A 17,409-nucleotide genomic window follows, 5' to 3' on the forward strand; every position below is an offset into this window, starting at 1 on the left:
TACATATGTGCCTCCAAAGAGCAGTGCTGTGCTGCCAGCACATAGCAAAGACAGAAATTGTGGCTTTTAAAGGCACAATTATAAACTGGACTTAAAACATCTCAAAGAAGCAAACTCGACTCCATCTACAAACAAGTTAGCTTTTAAGTCTTCCTATGTTAGGGAGCCCAGTGAGTAATTTTTAAGTGGACTGGCAAAGCTGAAGACTGTCTCTATTGTAGCTTCTTTTGGAAAAAGCTATTATACAGATACACTTCCCTATCCCCCCAGTTCCTATCATCTGTTGCTTTTGAGGAACAAGGGGGAAGGAAGGAGCTGTCTAAGGGTGTTTTCTATTAGAGATCAAAAAATGCCAAACATTGCCTATGAAAAGTAGAAATTTAGTAAAAAACTACCACCTCAGAGTAGGACACTGGCACATCCTGCATGTGCCCAACACTGGCTTCCTCGTGATAAGGCCCATGCTGTTATGTCAGGGATAATCCCTACGAACCACATCGGTGGTCAGCTCCTACTAGGGCAACTTGCTAGTAGCGTGGCCAGTGGGAAAACGTCTGCAGGGAAGTGTTTGCCACACCAAGATTCTGAAAGAGAGAGGCAAGTGCCCATGGCAGGTGTGAGCTATGCATGGCTGTACCTGCCCAGGATGGGGAGATGGACTTCTGAGGCCCTTCCACGGTCTTTGTGCAAGTGCTAAACCTATCCCAAGAGCATGCATACTGCCAAAGCCATAACTGGGACTGCTTCTAGGAGCTTGGGGTCACTAGGTTTTGAATGGAATGGGAGCTCCAGCAACCCACATGCCCAGAGGCCTGCTCCTCCTTTCACTGCTAGCAGGTGCGTTACAGAGCCGAAGACCCACACCTAGTTACAGTCAGTTCTGTCAAGAGGCTCCACTGGCAAACGCCAGGATCTACCTGAAGAGCTACAGGAATAACTACATGCAGATTGTAGAAACGAAAGCAGGGACTGTAAGTGGGTTTATTATGTCTCAGGAAAATAAAGCAACACTCTCCTCCTTCCCCCTCCCCCCCCCCTTTATTTTCTTGCTAGTAAATTGAGCACCACAACCGAAGCCATCAGTCATTTCGCTGCAAAGCGCCCCTAGTGTCTGCAAACGCTGTCGGGCTCCTCACTTGCTGTCTCCCAGCACCAGGATGTACTGATGTGTCCTGCAAATCCTGCCCTGTCAAAAAGCTTCCTGGCAGCAGCAGGCACGCCAGTCTGCTACTGAGTAGGGTGTAGCAAACAACATTTTCTGCTGTGCTGGAAGGAACAACTTCCAGTTTAACTGTACAGCTTGTGTTGGCTGGCAAGGACAAACAGGCAGTGAGTTATGATGCAAGTGAATTCACAGATTTGTAGGGGTTGGAAGGGACCTCCAGAGATCATCCAACCCCCCTGCCAAAGCAGGTTCCCTAGGACAGGTCACACAGGGAGGCGTCCAGATGGGTCTTGAATATCTCCAGAGATGGAGACGCCACACCCCACCCCAGGCAGCCTGTCCCAGGGCTCTGTCACCTTCACTGTGAAAAAGTTCTTCCACTTGTTGGTGAATGTAACTCCACCAGTCCAGAGGCAAAGCATACACAGGTCCTTCTCCGAGTAGAAGCCATAGTTCAGAGAAACTGGTTCCCTGTGGAAGCAGCCTAACACATTGACTTCGGGAAGTATTGACTACAGCCAACCTTTTGTCACATAGGAGCTCAGTGCATGGAATAAGGGCAAAAGTGATTTTTTTGGCCAAGAAACAGTACAGAAATTCCAATTCTTGTGTAGGCAGCTTCTGTCTTCCTTTGTGCACAAGGGGCACAGGAGCAAAACGCATCTGCAAATTGTTACCTGCTGAAGCAATACAGAACTCTCGGGGGGGGAACCCTCAAGCATCAGTGCTTTCCCTCTCCAAGAGGAAAGCTCTTTAAGAGTTGTGGGGAGCGGCTGACTGGCAGCGTCCGTACCTTCTAGCCTCTGCTTTGCACAGCGCCGCACGCCTGGGCTCGCACGACGCACGGCCCCGTTACCCTCAAGCCAGCGAGAGGGGGGCTAGCTTGCACCAGGTGGCCCCATCCAACGTTTGCATTGGTTTTGCCCCATGTTCTTTTACAGCTAGTTCTTAGGAAGATGTCATATCTCCTCCCCCCAATTAACCCTTTCTTGATTCTTCTCAGCAATTAACAGTCCAGCAGTAGATCAGTTTGACCATCTGTCCTTGGAAATCAAACAGCGTATTATTGTTTTGTATAAGAAGAGTCCCAGCCATACAGCTGTTTGTACCCTCCCTGCGCTTGTGTTGCTAATAAAGGTTTATATTTGGCATGGATGGACAGCATGGAGTTGTTCTCTGAGCGCAGAACATTCGGGGTTCCTGTTACACCTGAGGAAGGGGTTACAGTACAGCTGCACTCCAGCAGCCTGGGAGGCTCAGCTGCCAGACTAAGCTCAGACCGGCACAACTCTCAGGCAAGCAGAAGGCTCCAGGCAACTGCTGCAGGAGGCTCAGGGGGTTCCAGCAGTGGCAGAAGAGCGAGAGGATGTCTGTGGGGAACACCTAACACACCAGAAATGGTTGAGCAGGGCATTGCAAGCCCAAGCTTTGGTAGGTCTGGGTTTTGTTGGAGCACACGCCACGGAAGAACCAGGTTGTGTGAACCCTGGCTGAAAACTCAGTCATTACTGTCTCCTGTTGCTTGAGGCCATCCTGGTTTTGTCCCCAATGGGGGAGACAGAAGCCACAGGATTAAGGGGCAGATGATATCAGGGGAGGGTCAGAACATGAAAATACACACCCTTAAGTAGAGGAAGAACGTCAGCCTGCTGGGGATGGAAGGACACAGGCCTGGTTTGAGACACTGCTACAGCGTGATTTACACTGCATGCTGCTGGAAATGGCTCTGCAGAGTCCTGCTCCACCACAGGCCCTAGTCAGGGCAGTTCCACTAACTTTGAAGTGCCAGGTTAAAATGAGGCAGCAGCAGGTCTAAGCTGGAAGCAGCTCAGAATAGAGGGAAAAGCAACCGCTGACTCCATGTCATGGTTTAACCCAAGCTGGCAGCTAAGCCCCACCCAGCCTTCAGTGGGATGGGGGAAGGATCAGAAGGGTAAAAGGGTGAAACCTCATGGGTGAGACAAAGGCAGTTTAATGGGTGAAGCAAAGGCCCTGCACACAAGCAAAGCCAGGCAAGGAATTTCTTCCCACCTTCCCCGTGGGCAGGCAGGTGTTCAGCCACCTCCAGGAAAGCAGGGCTCCCATCAAGCTTAACAGTGACTCGGGAAGACAAATGCCATCACTCCAAAGGTGTGTGTGTGTCTCCAATTCCTTCTTCCCCCAGCTTTACATGCTGAGCATGACATCATATGTTATGACTGTGGTCAGTTGTAGTCAGCTGTCCCAGTTGTGTACCCTCCCAACTCGTTGTGCACCCCCAGCCCACTCTCTGGTGAGGTAGTGTGAGGAGCAGAAAAGGCCTGGACTCTGTAAGCACTGCTCAGGGGCAGCACAACCATCAACACTGATTTCAGCACAAACCCAAAACACAGCCCCATATGACCAACCATGAAGTAAATTAAGTCTTCCAGCCAAAACCAACACACCCCACCTGAAGGGATATCTGCTTCTCCCCAACTCAGCTGGGCCCCAAGGGAAAGACAAAAGCTCCCCAGGGAAGGGGTCACAGCACTGAGCTTGGCTGAGGTCAAGAAGTGTCTGGACGATGCGCTCAGTGCCGCTCTGACTTGGCTGGTCCTGTGTGGAGCCAGGAGTTGGACTTGGTGATAGGTCCCTTCCAGCTCAGGATATTCCATGATTCTCTGGTTCTGTAAGAGTGGCAAGTGCTACTACTTCACCTGGAAGAAGGGAGAATCCTTGCTTGGTCTGGCAGTTGGAGAGAGCAGCCTTTATACCTAGTTACCAGCCCCACCAAGACTCATCCTCATTAGGAAAGGACTATGAATGAGGCTGCTGAGCGCCCAAGGTAACACTGACTAATTTGTCAGATGGGTGGCTGTAGACAGCATGAGAGATGTCAGTTTCCTGAGGTTACAGTCTAGAGCCAACAATCTTCAAGATGACTCCTTGCTTTAGCCCAACAGTAGATGGTCCTCACATTGCCAGCTCTCCAGAGCTGACAAAATCAGGCCCTGCTGCTCTGAACACCACTGTTACTAACGTTGTGATATGACTTGAGAGCTCCTGCCTGAAGGGTCTGGTTGTACACAACTCCTTAGTGTTAACAGGTGGACACTTCAAAGTGCTTCTCAATGAAGTCACTGAAATGGAGAGAACCTTCCCCTGCAGTTACCCAGGCAGAAGACGGAGCTGCCTGTGAAGTGGGAAGAGCGCTGGCTGGTGAAGAGCAGGTCACTGCTCCATGCCTCCACCTTCACAGCTATCAAACACAGGGGGACACACTGTCCTCTATATATAAAAAAAAGCTTATATAAACCTACAGATGGAAATGACAAAGCAAAGCTTGGGCTTGTTATGTAAAGACCCTGCCCTTCCACCACGCAGGCCTCCTCCAACAATTCTCCTGACCTGAGGGAAAGACACTCTTTTCTCTGCACCAAGTTCTTCCTCCCAGCAAGGGCTGCCCTTGGACATCTCACAGAGTCCAGCACAGCAGGTTTTTAACTGCCTGCAGCACCTTTAAGTGTTACCAGCTGCTAAAGAGAGCTCACAATTGTATTTGCACATTACCCAAGTGAAGGATGAGATGCAAAAGAGCAGGTGGGCCTGCTCTTTTCCTCATAAGCTGCCTTAGGCAAGGGGCAAGCTGAGGTAGGGAAAAGCACAGCGCCAGGAGCATGTGGCCAGGCTCCTGCCTGGGCCTTTGCAGATGAGCAGCCTGCATGAGCAGCGGCCTCTCCCAGACTGTGCATGACAGCAAGTGGAACATCACCTCAAGTCCACCCCTTTCACTTCTGCAGTGCTCAAAATAGCACGGCTCTCCAACAAGAGGGAAGCGTGGCATTCCCAGTGCTTACACAGCACCACAGATCCATGGTTAAGACAGATTCCTCTCATTGCCCTGGTCACAGCTGCTTTGCTAAGTCACAGCCATCTCAGGGATCACCCTGCCCAAGAAGACAAGAGACAAGCAATGCCTCTCAAGTACAGCTGGGGTCTGCTGGAGCTGTTACCTCCCAACACTTTTTTAGTGCAAGTTGTGGTTCTTCTCACATGTCTGCAGCTTGTGAGAAACACCTTGGTAGAAGACCAGCAGCAGAGCAGAAGCAGACAATGCCTGGGTCTACTTTAAAACACACATGTACAGGGGGAGGCCCTTGCCTGCTCCCTAACTCAGTTACTCCAGCTGCAGGTCCTGCACTGCAATCCTGCTAAGAACTCGGAAGTAATCACTGGAACAGTGGTAAGGACAGGCCAAAACAGAGACTGAGCTCGGCTGTTCTTTCCACCTGTGTCCTCAGAGCTCCTTCACAGTCACCCATGAAGTTCTTTACCTAGCAGAGAGCATGGAAGCTGGTACCTAGCATGGAAGCTGGCCATGGAAGGCCAGTGGGCAGGACCCTGTAGCGGTTCCAGCATCTTCCTCAGCTGAAGGCAAGTGAAGCCCACCACCTCCACTCACGCCTACAGCCACGCACGCCCCCCCCCCAGAGCCCAGCCTGCACACCCTCTGCTGTCTAGAAACTTTGACAGAGATGAGAAAAAAAGACCCAGAGAGTCTCGTTTTCATTAGATGTTTGACACCAGTCAGAGAATGGTTTGTGCTGGTATTACAGACATCAGCACCCCCAGGGCTCGTTATGAGGGATCCTGGGTGACAGCGCAGGGGGCAGAGGCGTCGGCGCCGGCAGGGTCCGGGCTCTGCTGGTAGCTCTCAGGGAAATACAGCGTCTTGTGAATCAGCTCTCTGACCGCAGAAACGTCGTCTCTTTCTATGGAGAAGACAGACAAGACACTTGTTAGGGATTCTCAACAGGCATTAGGAAAGCCCATCTTCCTCAGGAAGTAAGTGGAACTCCAGTTCTCAGCGTGTCACCTGCCAGCACCCCTTCCTCTCTTCTTCCTTGCACATCCTTCACCCTTTCTGTACTCACCCACACCCAGCTGCTGCAGGAGGTACCCAAACTCCGGGTTACAATCCAGGATTTTCAGCAGATTGGTGGACTCCATTCTCTCCAGCTGCACATCCCAGTAGATGTAGATTTTCTGATTGAAGCTGACATAAACCAGGCAGGGGCTGTTTCGTCCTTCTTTGCATGCATAGAGGCCTGCAGAAAGCAAGTGTGGAGATCTGACCAACTCCCAAAAGGACAGAGAAAGAAGATCCGTAACCCTGTGCAGTGAGGTACCAAAGCTGTTAGCAGGAAGTGGTGAGCACCAGGAGCGAGGTAAACAAGCACTGGCTGGGGTACATTAAGTCCCTTTGAGTCTGTCCAAGACAGTTTCTCTGCACTGTTACTAACTCATGGAGTCTGGGGATTTGCAAGCCACTTCCTGCAGGTCTGAGAGAGGGGACTGAGCAAAGCCAAGGTTCAAGGTGCTTTCATGGGGCTCCTTATCCCTGCTTGAGAACAGCTTATAAGTCTACAAATTAAAAAAGCAATGGGGAAGACAAGAGACCACTGTAGCACTCCCAAAAAGGACAGGGGAAAAAAAAACCCACAACCAAAATCATCAGAGACAGACCTCAGCATCACCTCCTCCCACCCCTGCTTTTCCCAGATGCCACCAGAAGGAAGACTGGTTGGGCCTTCTGCAGTATATATACAGGGAAGTGATTCCCCACTGCAGGCTGACAAAGGATTCCAGGTCTCCTGGAGGGGAGCAGTAGCTCTGTGGAAGAAATGCTGTGAGGGCTGGCTCTGCAGTCAGGCTCCCCACCTGCACAGAAGGCACTGACATTCTCATCTGCCTGAAATCGGGCAACAGTCCGGTTGTGGTCGATGATGTATGTCTGACCGTCCCAGGCGCAGGCGATCACCTCCTCGTGCCCGTTACCCTGCAGGCACCATGAGAACACGAATCAGCAGAGACACCAGCTATCCCCAGAGGCAGCCAAGAACCCATCCTGTCTCCTGGCTGCTCAGAAACAGAACGCTGATGTCTGAACAAGATGTCCCTTTTGGACATCTTCCCCAGAGAGTCCAGTCTTTTTGCACTTGGAGACCACCTCTCCTCTGTCATAACTCTTACATATCCTAAGAGCCTGTAGGCAGTGGGGGTATCAGCACTGTGCACAACCATTGGCTTTGCAATACCACAGAAGAAGAGCAGCTGAGTGACAAAAAAGTTCACAGCAGGATGCTGGGCTCACTAGGTCAAACAGGCAGACACAGCTCAGCTTCTTGGGGGTAGACAGACTGACAGGAGTGCAGAAAGCACCTCTGCAGTCAGAGCACTCTGTGTGCCACCCCAAAGATGTTCAGCTGAGCCACATTCCGTATGGCCTTCCTGTATTCCTAATTCTTATACACAAAGCCACGCTGGGTTTTTGTCTTCAGCCCCTCCCAGTCCCACTCACAGACACTCACAGTAACATCCAGCTTTTCCAGGGCAAACAGCTGGTGATCAACCTGCACAGACCAGAGCAGCTTGTCTGCTCCCTCCATGAGTTTCAGCGTCCCTGAAAGGGAAAAAGGAATTTCAAACATAAGGTTTTGAAAATATGAAAAGGAGAGCAAGCTGCCTGTGAACACTGGCCCCTGCACGCTCCTTACACTGAGGTTCTGCAGGCAGAGGGTTGGGCCCGTGGTACTGGCTGTGCCTGACAACAGGTAACAAAATCTCAGTTCTAGGAAGGGCGGCAGCACGTTGTCTTGTCATCAGTAACTGGGAGCAACAAAGAAAGGTGGGAGCAGCCCTGCTAACTGGAGTGTGCTCCAAGACAGGAAAACTGCCCAAACAGGCTCCCAAAGTAGACATTTCCAGTGTCACTCTCCAACCCTCTTCATTTCCCCAGCTGCTCTCTGCAGCATGACATTAATACTTCTACCCCCACAGGCCATGTAATTAATTAATTACATACAAGTAATTAATGTTTGTAAAATGCTCTGAAATCCACAGATGAATAGACCGTACCAGGGAAGAGAGGCAGGTATTAGTAATACAGGAAACACAACAGGTTTCCTGAAGAGACCAAGCCTGCACAAGATGAAAGCCAACTCAGGAAGGAACAGGAAGATGGGCTCAGCTTCAGTCTGTTTCATTATATTCCCAGATACAGGCACATTATCACACATCTGGTTTATGGGCGACTTGCTCACAGTGACAACTCTTACCTTGGCTCCTGTCTCAGCATTCATGACTTCAGAAGTCTGAGTCAGACTCTTTTGCCTGACCCAGGAAGTGTTTCTGAAGCCCAGCTCCCCCCATCCTTCAAAATCAAAAGCACTGAGCCCCTGGTTCCTTACTCTGAATTAGTGACAGACCCAGGCCACCCCACAGGCCTTTCTTCCGGGACAGCAGCAGCACTTACCATCCAGAGTACACAGGGCAAAGAGGCCTGAGCCACCGCTCTCACTGGCGCTGCCTGCAAGTGCAGAGGAGAGTGACAGGAGTTGATGCTGGTTGATGAAAGTTGTCCCCCCCCTCTCCTGAAAAACACACCTATTCAAAGCAAGCAGATCCATCCTGCCTCCTTTTTTGCCCAGCCTTGACACTCTGCCTTGCAGATACAGTTCTTGCAACTGCTCATACTTCATGCTGGCTTTTATTTGTAAGGGGGAGCAGCCCCATACACATAAACCTCAAAATCCAAGACCTTTGTTTTGCACTGATAGGGGCAGACCTGGCTCTTCTTGCTGCTCCCAGGAGCCTGCCTGTACCACACACTGCCCTGCAGGCCCAGGCCAGTTCCAGCTTCAGTGGGCTGCACCACATGCTCCCCAGGGTCCAGAAACATACACACAGAGGCAGGACTATCACAAGTGAAGAGTCTGTGAAGCCTAACAAGAGTGTATAACTGCACACTCAGTGTTTCTCTCCTTTCACAGGTGGGAACATGGCCTTGGGCTGTTCTGGGAAGGTGGGAGTTGGGGGGAGCAAAACAAAAATATAGGTCATGCCAGAAGGACAAAGCATCAGTCACATTAGCAGAGAAGCACCTCCATGGCAACTCTCTCTGTGTAGATCATGCCATCAACTCTACTGTTTTCACTAGAGCAAAACTGCACAGCAGCTGTGACCCTCCTCCAGCAAAGACTGGAGTCAGGTGCTGGAGAGCCCTTGCTTTATGAGCAGATTAGACATCTGCCTTCACGCTCCTCTGCACACTCAGCCCCAGCTCTCCTGAGCTGCACTTACACAGCTGTGAACCTCTGGCAAGCAGCCTCCTCTCCAAAGCCTGTAGGTGACAGTTGTGGGCAGGACAGCACTGACAAGTGTCACCAGTTACATCTGGAGGGGAGACTCCCCTGACCACTGGGCTGCTCTCTACCTAGCTACCAGCTGGAAAGACACGCAAGGGCAGGTTCTGAAAGCCCCTGGGGGGAGAGAGCTGGAGCTGTGTTCAATTACAGCTGCATCTCATCCTTTCGGTGACAACGCAGCAGAGACACTGGCTCCCTGAGGTGTGCAGGAACCCAGGAGAGCTGGCAGTCAGGGACCAGCTGGCAGAGGTGAAAGCCAACAGGCAGTTTCCTCAGCACACTGTAATACTGTAAGCCTACCTCCACTGCCCATAGGCAGCTCCAAGCTACAACATCCTGCAGGCTGCCAGGACACAGACTACTCTATTTCCACAGATCAGCTTGAAGCAAACAACCAGCTGGTTGGGTGCTCTGTTGCCCCCATCTGACATTCATCCAGACAGGCTCTGATCCAAAGGATCTTCTGTGTCCCCCTCTCTGGTCAGCAGGGCACTCCTCAGCTGCTTCATTACTGATGGGCCAGCATCCCTTGCTCTGTGCACCTTCCTTGGTCACAGGCTTCTCTCATCAGATGCAAGGCTTTGTATGCAGTGAAATAATTGATTTCATGCTCTGTTGGCCAGGCATGTCAAGCCTGGGAACTGGGGAGGAAGAGCACTCTGGGGAAGAGGGTGGTTTTCAGTTGACTGTTCTTCTCCCCCAGCTGTAATTACAGTGCACAGCCCAGACTGTTCTCAGACAGCACTGCAGGGGGCAATAGTGGGGCAGTGCAAATGCAGCTGGACACTCCAGCCAGCTGCAAGCAAGAGAAAATGATTGCATTGGGAATTTTCTGCCTTCCTGTGTTACACCCACGTGCTCCAAAGGTGACTGGGAGCTGCTTCTTCTCCATAGGTACCACACCAGGATTTGTGAGGTACACGAGGTGCAGGTCAGAGCATGAAGCAGTTAGAAAAGGGAGAACAGTCTGGGCCCAACAGCAGCATGTCAGGGCTGAGAGAAACCAGCAGCTGTGTGGATACACTGGCTGAAGGGAATACACTGGAAAAGACACTAGAAGGACACAGAAGACAGTGATATAAACAACATACAGAAACAGCTCTGGAGGGGCTGGGACTGCGTAGGTAAAGGAAGAGCAGGATATAGCTGCCAGGTGGCAGGAATCAAAAAAGCCAGAATAAAAATAAGGCTGTGGAAAGAAACACACATCTAGGCAACAAGAGGAGGGCATAAGCTGCAGCCAAGCAAAAGCAAAGACAAAGTAGCAAAGCATGGAAGCCTGATTCAGCATGGCTAAAGGCAGGCCAATGGAGGGTGCAGAAAATCTGCTGTGCTAGTTGAAAAGCACCTAGGGCAGGACAAAGGCTATAAAAAGTTAAATGCAAATCCCCAGCTGTCTCTCTTGGGGAGCTGGCTAACGGAAGCAGAGTTCCTTCTGTTCGTGCAGCTGCCTCCCACTGTTACTCTTCAACCACAGGAAATCTCGTTTCACACAGGACTGATGTCCTGAGCAAACACCCAAAACCATCAGGGGGGGGATTGTTGAGCCAGGGACCCCAACCCCTCATCCCTCACCTCGGGCGATGCTACCGATGAGGTGAGTGGAAACATTCTTGTTGTGGATCCGCCCAGAGGTCTGGTGCAGGACGACGTCTCGAACTGGGGCCTCGCTGGGGAACAGAGAGAGAGAGAGACAGGCAGGCATCAGGGAGAGGTCGTGGAGCCATGTCTGGGACTGTGCAGGAACAACCTCCAAAGCACTGTACCCCAGAGCTCTACACACACAGAGTGATAGAGCCCGTGAGCAGGTTAGCCCTTAAAAGGGCATGCCACCCCGGGTAGGAAAGGAACTTGCTAAAGCTCAGAACACAAAACAGGAGCCATGTGGTGCACACTGGAAAACTGGCAAGAGTTGAAAAAAAAAAAAAAGGGGTTAAAACAAGAAAAAAAGACAGTAAAACCTGTATTCTGATCAAGGGGAATAAAGAGAACCCATTTTTATCACTACTGTCATGTAAGCCCGGCTGCTTTTCACTTGGGAAGTGGCTGCCTGGAGTTGAACAGGTCAGCCAGAGATCCTGCCTGGGCCTGGCTCCAGGTGAGGATCCCGCTGAGGTCTCTAAGACATCAAGATCCACCCAGCTCCCCTCCTGCTGCAGGTTTCTCTGTCTGGCTTAAAGTCTCATACCATAGCACAAAAGCACCTGAATTCTCCCCTAGGGTCCCTCTGGCACCAAGGACAATAACCTCCCTGCTCATCCCCATCACTCTGGTTGCAATTTACAGCACTGGTTGCCAGGGGTCTCATTAGGAAAACCTCCCATTACCTCACTTGAAAGAAACGAGTGAACAAACCCAAAGCATCACCCTGGGCTTCAACCCAAGTGGGCCTGGCCCAGCCTTTCCGCTGCTACCCTTCCCACTGTTAGACAGGTCACCAGGCTGCCTACTGATCTTTCTCCAGAGATCTAGGTCACTCATCTCCCTACCTTAAGTCCCCAGTACTGCCCCCCTCAATGAGATGGTTTTGCCACCCTACTGGCCCAATTCAAGGAGAAGAGGGTGGGATAACAGGGAAAGGAGTCGTATTCATCTGTGTGAGAGAGACAAGAGGAGTGTTCATGGAAGCTTGGATGCTGGTGGGCGTAAGTCATGAACTGACAGTGGTACAGCAGGTCACTGAAACAAGGAACCTCCCCCACCCCAAAAGGTGGTGTGGTGGTGCCCCCTTGTGACACACATCCACAGCAATCTCCTCAGCTACCCCACGGATGAATGTTCTTCACCTGCTTGAGGCAGAGGTGTCTCTTCCCTCTGTCCTGGCCTGCTGCTCAGAGACCCAGGTGCACAGCAGAACGGCGTAGCCACAGCCTGGCTGGGACACCATCAGCTCCGGCGAGCCATCGGGGCCGGGGTTCACAGACAGGCTGTCCACCTGCGCTGGCAGAGGGGATAAGAAAAGGACAGAGGTGAACTGAGAACGTTTAAACATCTCAGAATGGTTCACTGTGCTCCCTGCACCTAAACCTGAATGTGGCAGGTCTTCTGGCAGAGCTGAGCAGGAGCTGAAAAAATTCAGCCAGAAGCAACATGTGCAAACTACAGTAGAAGTTTGCCTACCAAAAGCCACTTAAGAACAAGCAGATGTCTTCCACTTACGCTCTCTAGTTGGGTGAGAGCTACTGGCTGTTTCCCAGACCAACGCTCCAGCTGCTCTGCATATACAGGACACCCACTGGGCAAATCTTTCAAGCCATCCACAAGACATTGTTTTGTTTACAGGACTGAGATATTTTTTTTTTGCTTCTTTCTAGACAAGTCCTGCTCTGAACATCCTGTTCACTTACCTGACCTTCTAGCAGCCACTTCTTCAACAGGATCAGCTGCCCAGAGATGTGGTCTGAACTGTCCGACAAGTCCTCCCAGCGGAAGGCACGTACCACCCTGTCAGTGTAACCCACCACCAGCTCACACTTCCCATCTCCATCTGCAAGGAATACAGGGAGACATATGAAAGCCTGAGAGAGCCCGAGACCCTCGGCATTCAGAAATCACTGGTCTGGTTTCCACCAGGCAACATGCCTGAGGATCCCCATCCTGTCATGAGAACTTGCACTTCAGAAAGATTCCTGAAGTTCTTGCTTCTTCTCCATGACCTGAATGCAGTTCCTTACAGTGCCTGTTTCAGCAAGACAGGGACTTCCTCCTGAGAGTCTCAGGCATTTTCACTCTCTCCCTCCCAACCCCACAAACGCTCACACCCCACACTCCTATCCCAGCTCACCGATGTCACTGATCAGCATGACCTTGGTGTTGGCAGGAATGTGCTGCTTGAACACTGGCTTCTGCTCTTCTGCTGCGGCCAGCTCATGGTGGCCAGAAGAATCTGGGTGTTTTGGAGAAGTCAGGTCAAAGAGATGAAACCAGCCTTCTGCACTCACTGCCACCACGAGATTCTGAGAGGGAAGAGAAAAACCTTCTGGTTTCTCCTCTTTTAGAAACTGCAGAAGCTATCCCACAGCCAGACAAAAGAAGATAGAAGGGTGGAGCCATCAAGATCAATGACTGCTACAGAGGAAACAGGAGAAGGTTTTTAGCTAGATACAAAGTACTCAGGTACTGCAGGGTCCTAACTTACTGTTCATCCCTGTCAGTCTAGGATATCAAGCTGATGTGTGCATGCAATCCCCAAAACATCCAGTGAAAGGAGTGATATTAGACCCAGGGGAATTTGCTCAGGAGTCTAGACTGTTCTGTGGCTCAGTCTTGTTCAGATGATCTTAAACGTACACAGCCAAGTGGCAGAAGGGTCGCGGCCCACAGCAGGGACCAGCACAGAGCAGGGCAAAAGCCACTGAGGAAAAGGAGCAACAGTCAAACCACCAAAGCCTTGTGGCACTCACACACAGAGGGACATGCAAATCAGCAGTGCTTCCTCAAGACAAGATGGATTTCCTCGCTCACTAGAACCTGTGTAGGGCTCAGAAGCACATATGGGTTATACAGAGGCAGAAGAACGGCTTTAAAACAGTCGCGCTAAAACTCTATGAGCAAGGGCAGGTCCTGGAGAGAAAGCATCTGCAGCCCATCCTCCTCCACTCTCAGGATCTGACTTGACTCTGATGTCCTAAGCACCTCCCACGTGCCCTAGGGACACACCTGGGAAGAGTCTGGCTGCTCTCACCTTTCCTTTATTGCACACGTCTCCCACGCGGACGCACGTGAGCTGCAAGAGAAAAAGCCACTCATGAAAGAGGAGAACGCAGCACTTTGGGATAAGCCTCTGCCCCACTCCCAACTCCCTCATAAACTGTCCCTTGAACTCTACACAGCCTTTTCAAGGACAAAGACAGCAGAGACTGCAACAGAAGCGTATCTGCCTCACAACTGTCCAGAGGCAAAATCCACAGTGCACAGGAGCAGGGACAAGGTGGGACAGGAGCCCAGTTCCCGTGTTTGTTCAGCGCTCTTTGCTCATCACTTTTCGCCCATGGTACGAGTTGTGGGCAAAAGCAGGGTCTTGCATAACTACATGAAAGGCATCAGAACCAGTCCTGGCTGCCCTTTCCCTCTGGCCTGGATATTCCTAGGGAGTGCTCAAGGGCAGCTGGCAGCAGAGATGCCCAAAGGCCTGACTATTAAAAAAATCTTTGTCAAGAACTGACCATTCCTTGGCAAGACCGCACAGCCCAGGGTTTGCTGTCATCGTTCTTGTAAACGTAGAGCTTCCCATTGGTGTCTCCCACCACCAGCTCATTCAGCTGTACAAGAGAACTGGGTTAGTACCAAGAAATTCCCAATTACAGTAACAATATTCCCCACACAGCAATAATGACAGGATCCACATATAAAAATCACGCTGCAGGAGGAAGCCTAAAAGCAAAATGAGAGTTAAAGAGCCTCAAATCCATAGAGGAGGCATGGGAAAAAAAAATAAAAGCCCTAATTTTACTCTGGCAGATGAAAGAGCCAGAGAATGGGTCCTCAGAGCAAACATCCCGCTATCCACTGCTTCTCTAGCTGCTGTATCAGAGTTGCATCGCTGTTTCAACACCACATTCTGCTAATCATCATCTCCCCAGCTTCCATCCTTCAATCTAGATTGACTCGACCATTCTTTAATCGCCTGAGGAAGGTGATGGCAATGAGAAATACATCACCTGGAAAGCAGCTGTAAGAACACTTAGAACAGATTGGCACTGGATGTTCAGCCTCACTGATGAAGGGGTAAAGCTCTTTCAGAATGGTGATTACTTAAAGGTGACAGCTAAAAATCACCAGTCATGCCAGCTAACGAGTCTACTCCTACTACCCTACATTCTGCATCTTACTTCTGTGTATTTAAAGGGTGTGCATTCCGTAACTCCCTGCACACAATACCCCACTTATCTTCTCAGGAGATAAAGCTGTTGTATCATACACTGCATCGCTGGCCACGACACTTTTCAGGACAACGGGGCAGGTCTGTAATAACACCTGTCTGTTCAGGAGAAGGCAGCACTGTTTACCGTCACCTCTCCCTATTTATGGAGTAGTAAGGCCCATCAGAAAGAGCCATTTGTGGGGCTGACGGCGACTCTCTCAATGCACACCCACCCTCGCACAGGTTAAGACACTGAAACCCGGCTCTACTCTCTCTGTGACCCACCGTGCCCCAGCGAAGCACTGCCCCACCCCTCCGCAGCCCCACCACTGCGCCAGGGGAGCACCTCTCGCTGGGGCCGAACGCTAACCTCGCTAGCAGGCCGGCATTACCCAGGGCCCGCCGAGGGTGCCTGGCACGTCTCATGGCGATGGGGCCCCGAATCACTGAAACGCCCCGTTGGCGAGGCGCCTCGGGGTGGGTGCTGGGGGTGTGTGTGTGTCTGATCCAGGCTCTGGGTCTCGGACAAGCCCGCATCAAGCTCCAGGTCCCCCCACCTGCTCCAGGCACCTGCTCAGGTGCTGCACCGTCCCCGGGGGCACTTCCCTCCCGCCCCGTTTTAACTCCCTTCGCTCCAACCGGCGTCTGCTGCCCCTCGCCCTGCCCAGCACCTCTGCCGGGTGGCTCCCCGGGCCGGCTAGGCCCGGCTTCTTTCCCCTCCCCCGTCCCAGTGTGCGCGGCACCATCCCCGGGCACTGCAGCGCCCCGCCGCCGGGCTCCCTGCAGCCCACCGGCCAAGCCGGGCCCGGCCCTCCGCCGCCACAAGCGCCACCCCCCGCGGCAGCTGCCACAGGCCCGCCCCGGAGTCGCCGCCGCGGCCAGGCGAGGGCGGGGCCCGCCCCGCCCGCCCCTACACCTCCCGCCCCGGCCCCCGGCAGCCACCCTCCCCGCCTCCGGACCGCGTCGTTGTCGGCATCCCCCAGGCAGATGGCGTGCGGGAAGAGGCTGCCGCCGAAGTCGAGCGCCACGCACTGCACGTAGCTGACAGACCGCATCCCGCCGCCGCCCGCAGAGGCGGAGCTGCCGCCGGCTGCCGCGCCGGACGCCAGGCTGAAGCGACGGCGGCTCCGCGGGTACAAACGCAGCCCGGGCGCGGAGGCGCAGGGAGGGTCACGTGAGGCACCGGGGCGGGGCGGGGCTCCCGGCAGGCCTGGCTGCCTGCGCCGCGCCCCGCCCCGCCGGCGGCAGCGCCTCCCAGCCCGGCCCCGCGGAGCCCTGGGCAGCCGCCGAGGCCGGGGCGAGAGGAAGGGTGGGCCCAGCCTCACGCTCTGGTGTGGGAAAGGCGCATTTCGCTTTCGCGCTGCGGGCTGCCCGTAGCTCCGCCAAGGGCGAGCCCCACCGCCGGCCCCACCGCCGGCCCCGCCGGCGCTTGCCCAAGGGAAGCAGCGGGCAGAGCTGCGGCCGCCCAGCCCGCAGGCTCCGTGCCAGCCCCGCTCCCAGCAGCCTGGCGGCGGTGCTACGTCATTCTGCTCCTCCCCACGGCCGAACCGCTTCCCGCCACCGGGCCGTGCCTTGATCCAGGCCAGGGCCCGGTCCCGCAGCCCCGAGCGGTGCCGCCCCGCTGCCCTGGGCCGCGGGTGAAGGTCCATCCCTCCCCGCCTCACAGGGAAGCGGGACGCGGGTGCTGCTCTGAAGGTGCCACGCAACAGGAAGGGTCTATAATATCGAGAGACAGGGGCGTGGGGTTTACAAAGTCGGTGTTGTAGGCGTTTATTTTTAAGCGTTTCTCTATCAGGACATGACAGATAAGTTCATAGTTGAAGTTTACATGCACGACCTCACTCACAAACACTGGTACGCCGCCTTCTGCTGCTGGCTGCTAGACCCGTTGCTAAAGACAGCGTGGAACCTCCACTCAGCTGCCTGAAGAGGGCAGGGTTAGTGTCCTTAGTTAGATGTACATTCCTCAACGATTCAGCTTGATGCGTAGTAACAGGGAGGACAACATGGTATTTTCATCACACATCCCCCACCGACTCCTGGAAGCTTTTAGATGCTCTGCAGAAATAATCGATTTGCTTTCAAAGACAACGCTGAACCATCATCCCTGTGTGAGATTTCTGACAAATCTATTCAAGAACTCAAAGTCTATCCTCAGAACTTGGCCCTGTGCTGACTTCCACAAGTTTCAGCCACAGGGGCTTGTATTTCCT

The 17,409-nt window shown here is 52.8% G+C and overlaps 1 protein-coding gene across 1 annotated transcript; it reads right to left on the reverse strand.

Moving 5' to 3' along the window:
* Nucleotides 1-5,662: 5,662 nt before the first annotated feature.
* On the reverse strand, nt 5,663-16,334 carry ITFG2 (integrin alpha FG-GAP repeat containing 2). The gene is made up of 12 exons (XM_084277090.1): nt 16,156-16,334; nt 14,499-14,594; nt 14,018-14,059; nt 13,118-13,289; nt 12,681-12,820; nt 12,120-12,268; nt 10,909-11,003; nt 8,442-8,495; nt 7,498-7,589; nt 6,848-6,965; nt 6,061-6,234; nt 5,663-5,898 (listed from the first exon to the last, which is right to left on the reverse strand). Exons 1-12 carry the CDS (start codon nt 16,249-16,251, stop codon nt 5,765-5,767), a joined length of 1,362 nt encoding a protein of 453 aa, XP_084133216.1. The 5' UTR covers nt 16,252-16,334; the 3' UTR covers nt 5,663-5,764.
* Between the last annotated feature and the right edge of the window lie 1,075 nt (nt 16,335-17,409).

This window comes from Gallinula chloropus, assembly GCF_964237585.1.
Source record: "Gallinula chloropus genome assembly, chromosome: 1".
Taxonomy (NCBI): domain Eukaryota; kingdom Metazoa; phylum Chordata; class Aves; order Gruiformes; family Rallidae; genus Gallinula; species Gallinula chloropus.